This window comes from Cibotium barometz, chromosome 18 (assembly GCF_041138505.1).
Source record: "Cibotium barometz isolate CiBa-2024 chromosome 18, ASM4113850v1, whole genome shotgun sequence".
Lineage (NCBI taxonomy): Eukaryota > Viridiplantae > Streptophyta > Polypodiopsida > Cyatheales > Cibotiaceae > Cibotium > Cibotium barometz.
Genome location: NC_141063.1, coordinates 23,881,097 through 23,888,193, shown reverse-complemented (window position 1 = coordinate 23,888,193; position 7,097 = coordinate 23,881,097). Strand labels below are relative to the sequence as shown.

Below are 7,097 nucleotides of genomic sequence, written 5' to 3'. Positions count from 1 at the left end.
ACCTCGTTCAGTACTGCTTGGACTCCCCTTTTTTCCGGATCTCCCATGGGGACATCAACTAGATTATCCGGTTCAGCCTCCTTAGCCTCCACATACACAACACATGGATTGCACCTTCGGAGCTCCCACTGAAGATGCACTTCTACAGAGATCATTTCCTCATGCTCAGTGTGGATGGCTTCATACAGCAGCCAGACTACCTCGGTATTCACATGTCACATGCGATTGGCTAGCTACGGGTATCCTCCCATTGCCTACAGGTGGAGACTGGGCAGGCAAAGCGCATATTCAGAGATAGACACATGTCACATGCGATTGGCTAGCTACGGGTATCCTCCCATTGCCTACAGGTGGAGACTGGGCGGGCAAAGCGCATATTCAGAGATAGAGAGCTCATACCAAGACCTCAGGAGGAGAGGATCTGCAGATTATACACGGGTCAAATAGAGGAGCACTATACCTGTCACTGCGCAGTGTACTACGAGATCCACGGGAACTGTCTCTTCCGTGAGGGTTTTGGCCCATCATCCAGGATCATGGACTTCCTGGACCAGCGCTGCCTGGGCTCTTCCTACTGGAGCTTTGCACGTGTCGGCCACAGCCACCACCCCTCCTTCCTTGCCAGCCGACCATCACCAGTTTCTTCTGGGCCCAGGGAGAGGATACCAGCATAGTGGACCCCATGGGTAAACCATAAGATACGTCAGCTCCGCCTTGTCCCCGAGGAGTTACTTTGGAATGGGCTTGCACACTTCAAAGTACTTGGCGTCCCCAGCTCCAAGGGACGCCAACCACGATCCCACGATCCTCCCATCAGCTCCAAATCCATGATATGCTCCACCGCCACCGCACCACCTTCTCACGTACCATGACAGAAGGGGATCTCTCGGCCATAGTTAGTAACCCCATGCTCGACATACTTGAGGAGGTGTACTAGTGCTTATATATCCCATGTACTCCCACATGATGGTCATTGTATCAGCCTCTACTTTCAGAGAGCTATGTTAGTTGTACTTGTTTTTCTTTCCTTTTCCATGATGAGACATATCATGGATAGCATTGTATCACTTTGGTCTCATAGACCCATTGGGTCTTTAGAAGATGTTTAATATGACTTTCTTTCTCTCTCTCTCTCTCTCTCTCTCTCTCTCTCTCTCTCTCTCTCCCCTCTTTTTGAAGCATGGACTGCATGAATGATTACCCCACTCAAATAAAATTATTACAAATAAAATGCATTTGAGTAAATTGGCGAGGTCAAGGGCTTTAGTGGAGAGAATATTTCCAAAAAAAAAAAATCATTCTTACATGACCATAAAGATAATACGACATGTTATAACAAAAGCTCAGTCCACATACAAACAGCTCACAAAAAACATGGAATAATGTCATACCCCAATATCAGCTATACCTGGGTACCAAGCCACAACAAAACTAGAACTTTCATGATCTATCAGCATTATTTTTAAATTGTATGGGCCAACTCCATAGTTGCTCCTTACTTGAAGCTTTGTCTAGGGAGCTCAATACAAATCACAATATAATTTTCTTTCATCAAGTGATGAATACTTCTTTGAAACTACCATTCGTCAAGCTCCCGTTGCATATAATCGAGTCCATTCCTTGGCTGCAAATGGGAATGAATTGTCAGCATTTTGCGTCAGAAAAGAGCACATGCATCTTCAAAAGTCAACAAATAGTGCAGTTGTTCCTTCTTGTATTAAGATTCAAACCGTCTGAGCTTCATAAAACCATCATAGTACACAAAAAGGAAGGCTTTCAAGAACTGGATGGCAACCAAATTGCAAACAAATCACCTGTTTCTACAGCCTCCACTTCATTAGTCTTCCAATGTTTGGCTATATTCTCTGAAAGCGGGTCATCTGGATTCGGGGCACTCAGAAGAGCCTGAATGCTGCAGCAAAAACTCTTGTAATTCAGCATCTAATTTCTCTCAGACCCCAAAGTAAACTTATTGAGCATGTGTAGCTTTCCAAGTATGGCTCAAATTCATACATGGGTAGCTTTCCTTACACTCATAGGGCAGTGTATATGCTCCAAAAGAAGATAGTGTTGCAAGATTTCCTTGGAACAATCAAGGCATGTACCGACCTCAAAAGAACAGTTCGAATCTGAAGAGCAGGACTCCATTTGTCTTTCAAAATATCTAAACAAATACGGCCCAGCTGCACATAAGAAGGAAGATGATGTCAACAGTCCTAGCAATTAATTCATCTCTACAATCAAAATCCGACTTTTCTCTGTCAATTGAATGAAGAACCATCAGCTAGTGCTGAATATTTAGTATAGTTGTAAAATTACGCGGAGAAAACAGGGCATACCTTGTCGATATTGGGATGATATATCTTTGTCAAAAACCTCACCTACAGTTCAAATGCAGGTTCAAATCAGATTCAAAACACTCGTCAGTGATCCCTTCACAAAGCTAAAATATATATGGTGTCACCGGGCAGTGGCATGGATCCTTGCAAGTGCAATGTAGAGGTTTGTTCTCAATTGAGGACAAGAGGCCCAGAGGGGCTTACTCTCAAGTAAGAATGAGAGTAAACATCTTTGTAAGATAGGAAATTTGTCTGCATGTATTGTTAAGGAAGCACTCTTCATGTGGTCCAGTAAGGCCTACCTAACTAGATGCAGGTGAGTACACCTATCCATCTAGACACATGCACTCACACTGACACACATGCACACAAACACAGATGCAACACGCCACCTAGTCAGCCAGCAAAAGGATGCCCACAGCTCTAGAATCAGCAAAGAGTGAAGCTTACTTATATATACCAATGGAGAGTCAAGGTTATTTTCCAAAACCCAAGTTTGATCTTGACTCCATGAGAGTCCAGTGCCCACTCACGAAGCTTCAAATTATCAACACCATCATGCATAGCATAGACTACGTGCCATGACATCTCCACTCATGTCATCAACTCACGAAACCCAAGAGTAGATGCAGGTTTATCCAAAAAGATATGTTTCTATAGTAGACGAATCTGTTAAATATTAATCGTGATTAATGTGGGAATAAACCAGTGCAAGGTGCTTGTGTAAACTAGCACTGCTATATGTGTAATTGTAGGCTTTAAATAAAGCGGATCTGATGTGTGTGAACAACCGCTATCTGTATGAGTTCTTTTGTGTGGGAACAGCCTCTTATTATAAGGATATTATATAAGTAGTGATGTGTGGCAAAGTGACACCTATTAGGACACTTGGCATCATGTTTGGCATATGTGGTGGCAGCATATGCTTCACCTTTGTAAAGGGGGGTCTCTCCTATATAAGGACCTATTTCTATAATGCAAATATGCTTTCTACGACCATAGTTGTTATGAGGCACGCCTCTAACAGTTCGAGGCGTACGACTGCCTGATCGAGGCGTCCACCATATATATATATATATATATATATATATATATATATATATATATATATATATATATATATATATATGTATATATATAATTTTTTAATTATTATTATTTATTTATTTTTTTGCTGGTTTGAGTCTTTAGACGGGGGCTTTAAGGGCCCAAGGCAGCCCCTATCACACACACTCTCTCTCTCTCATTCTCTCCCTCCCTCCCTTAAGCCTTTCTCAAGACCCAAAGTTCAAAGTTCAAAGTTCAAACACACTAGGATGATGATGTTTTTTATACCCACTTTTGGAGCACTCTACCGGTTCATTTCAATTCATTTTATTTTACTTTGTACCCTTGAATCTTGATGATGTATCCAGATGATGAGGATGGACTATTTTGGTCTCATAGGTCATTTTGGCCTTTTGCAAACGTTTAATACACCTTTCTTTCTTTAACACACACCTCTCTCTGCCTCTCTCATACACACCCTCTCTCTCTCCCTCTCTCAAGGCTCATACATACACACTCTAGTCTCTCTCTCTCTCTCTCTCTCAACTTTCACTATATATATTATATCTATCTATCACTATATATATATATATATATATATATATATATATATATATATATATAAAACAGACGCCTCTAACACGCCTCTAACGTCTCTAAAAAATACGAGTCTTTCGAGGCGCGTACCATACCTGCCTCCTCGTACCAAACGCCTCTAACAACCTTGTCTATGACTCTTGTATATTTCCCTTACTCCTACCAAACGCCTCTGACGCCTCTAACAACCCTAAGACTTTGGATGGAGGATGTACTAAGTGTAGAGGGTGCGGATACTCACAAGCATACGCAGGCGGTTACGTAGTGTTCACCACCTTCACAACGCAGATGGTTACACGGCATAGACACGCTCATGCCCTCACAACACAGCCAACCGATCACGTTCAGCTTTTCCAAGGGCTTACTGTACATGGACCCACGTCTCAACGCCCTCTAGACCTCCAACTCAGGGGTGAGCGTAAGAGGCGCTATGCTTAGGCGGTGAGCTAGATGCCTAGTTCTTTATTTTCCCTTGTTGGATGCTAACCACGTGATTCCTTACGGAGGAGACTTTACACAACCTTGGTAGATACTAGATACTGTGTGGAAATATGCCATTTTATCCAGCCCAACAAGGGCACTTTTTGGATATTTTTGGTTTTTTTGTCTTGTGCTGCTAGCCACCACTTCACCCTGACCGACCAGCAGCCCTTCACTCATATAAAAGGACTCCAATATTTTCTTCAACGACACACATCAAGTCTTGCTGCCGCTGGTGCATGGTGCAGGCCGCCTGCATCAGGTTCATCATCAGCGTTTACTGCTGCTGGACTGGCCGCCTACATCAGGGCCAACTTCATCGCCTACACTAGCGCTGTCTTCAGCATTTACCTCAGGCTGACATCAGCATTTTTCAGCAGCCCTACTTCAGGCTGTCTTCAGCCTTTACCTCAGGCTGACATCAGCGTTTTTCAGCAGCCTTACTTCAGGCTCACATCAGCCTTGTATCGGCGCTTTCATCAGGCTCACTTCAGCACTGTTATCTGCGTTTCATGGGACAGCAGCCCTCTCTGCTCACTTCTTTAGGACCGCGGCCTACCATCTGCCTCGGATCGTGGCTTTCACCACCCTCTGCATTATCACGGGACAGCAGCCCTCTCTGCTCCTTCGGAGTCTTGCACAGAGCTCCTGTACTGGATTTTATCATATATATATATATATATATATATATATATATATATATACACACACACCCATTGCATGCTCTGTGATTTGCTATGATCTCTCCTATATTCGGTCCTTTGGTCTTTTTTGCCCTCACAGATACAGCTGAAAGGAACAGATTGGAGCCAGGGTGATCAAAAGAAAGGACCATTTTGGTATCATAACACACGGCAGCACCCACTCCTTCATGGGTTCCTCCCATGGTATTATTGGTTTTCCTCACCTTGATTCACTTGTCTCCTAGAAAGAGCTTGATGCCATGGGCCCTCTCATCCATAGTTGTCAAAACTTGGCATTGGTAAGGTCGCAATTCCATTCTCGCATTTTGATCCAAGATGACCCATTGCAAAGCTCGTTGAAACATTTGAATTCCGACTGGTTAATCAACCCTTTCCCAATGCCATTGACAACGTCGTTGAAAAGAGTTGATTTGCTAGTTGGGAAATGTTACGTACGTAACACTAATCCCCAAGATTAGGGCCTATCTGGCAAGGTTAGGGGAGCGCTTAGATTAGGGGAAGCAAGATGATACACGTGGTTAGGGTTCATAATTAATAAATCCATGTTTTTTGGCTATTTATGACTAAATGGTTATTTATAGCAACAGCAACCACTTTATACGTGAGGTATGGTTATTATCATTGTTGTGACAATTGGTATGTGCCTGGACCATGAGGAAGCTCTAGTGGTATAGGACACCATGGTGGATCACAGAGCCGATACATGTGTAAGCTCTGGTGGTATAGGACGCCAAGGCTGATTTGGCATGGATCTATGGGAGTGAGTCTTCGCCCATGGCTCGAGGAGGTCTACGAACGAGAACCGTGGTTGGGTGGTGGGCATGCCTACACCCTTCTATTTTTTCATACTAATCTTGTTTTTAGCATGTGATTTAGGTGATCTTATAGAAGGACTATTACTCAAAAGGCCTCAGTATTTAGAAGGCCACATCATATGTCAATAAAGTGTAACATACGGCAGCTCGGTGGAAGAATCAATAACTTCAATGCTCAAAATTCAGCAATTCAGCAATCATTCACAACAAATATAACGCACAAAATAGAAGAAGATGTGCAGAAAACAGCGAGAGAGAGAGAGAGAGAGACAGAGAGACAGAGAGAGAGGGGGGGGGGGAGAAGAGAACACAATATTAGGTCCCGAATACCCCCAATAGGGCCCCCACCACAAATGGTGTATTTGCTTTATTAGAATGATGTAAATCTGAAATAAAGATTGGTTCTTGACCTGCACTTCTTCACCGTAGTTGAGCACCTTCCCCTTGGCTGTCTTGGCCCTTGGAACGCATCAACACTTGTGAATAATGAGATGGTGTCACCAGCTTGGACATTTCCCAGTATAAAAGAAGTCTGGAGGACTCCAGGATGTCTAAATATTTAGAAAGTACAAGCTTTGGGAATGGGGGATTATCATGGAATACAAAGAACCACACTCCTAAAATTTAGGAGAGTTGCTATTTTTGGCCCGACTCTGATGGAAATTATGTTCACGTCATTACATCTGGAACTGAGCAGATACCAAGAGTTGGCAAAGTGCCTATGACAGAATGTCTACCAATTGGGATATTTTTAGAGATAAAGTTTATGGAAGGACCCATCTCTTAGATTGGGACATGTGGCAAGAAAGTGGATCCAAGTGAGACAAGTGGCCTCACACTTGTCACTTCAGCTTTTGTGTGGCTCTCCACTTGTCATTGTAGCCTTCTCTTGCCATTTTAGCTCATGGGAGGCCCATGGGAGGCCCAAATCTATAAATTGAAGCCCTCTGTCTTCATTAATGGAGGATCTCCTGCTGCACACTAGCCTCTACCACCGTTACAAGCTGCCCTAATGATGGCTACTCTCTCTCTCTCTCTCTCAAATCTATAAATTGAAGCCCTCTGTCATCATTAATGGAGGATCTCCTGCTGCACACTAGCCTCTACCACCGTTA

The 7,097-nt window shown here is 43.4% G+C and overlaps 1 protein-coding gene across 1 annotated transcript in view; it reads right to left on the bottom strand.

Moving 5' to 3' along the window:
• Positions 1 to 1,314: 1,314 nt before the first annotated feature.
• LOC147629095 (ubiquitin-conjugating enzyme E2 36-like) overlaps positions 1,315 to 7,097 on the bottom strand; it is a 29,670-nt gene continuing 23,887 nt past the window's right edge. The window contains exons 5-8 of the mRNA XM_086812340.1: positions 2,340 to 2,381; positions 2,110 to 2,183; positions 1,815 to 1,912; positions 1,315 to 1,624 (exon numbers count right to left, since the gene is read on the bottom strand). Of these exons, the coding sequence (XP_086668466.1) occupies positions 1,587 to 1,624; positions 1,815 to 1,912; positions 2,110 to 2,183; positions 2,340 to 2,381 (252 nt within the window). The 3' untranslated portion in view covers positions 1,315 to 1,586. The remainder of the gene's footprint in view (positions 1,625 to 1,814; positions 1,913 to 2,109; positions 2,184 to 2,339; positions 2,382 to 7,097) is intronic.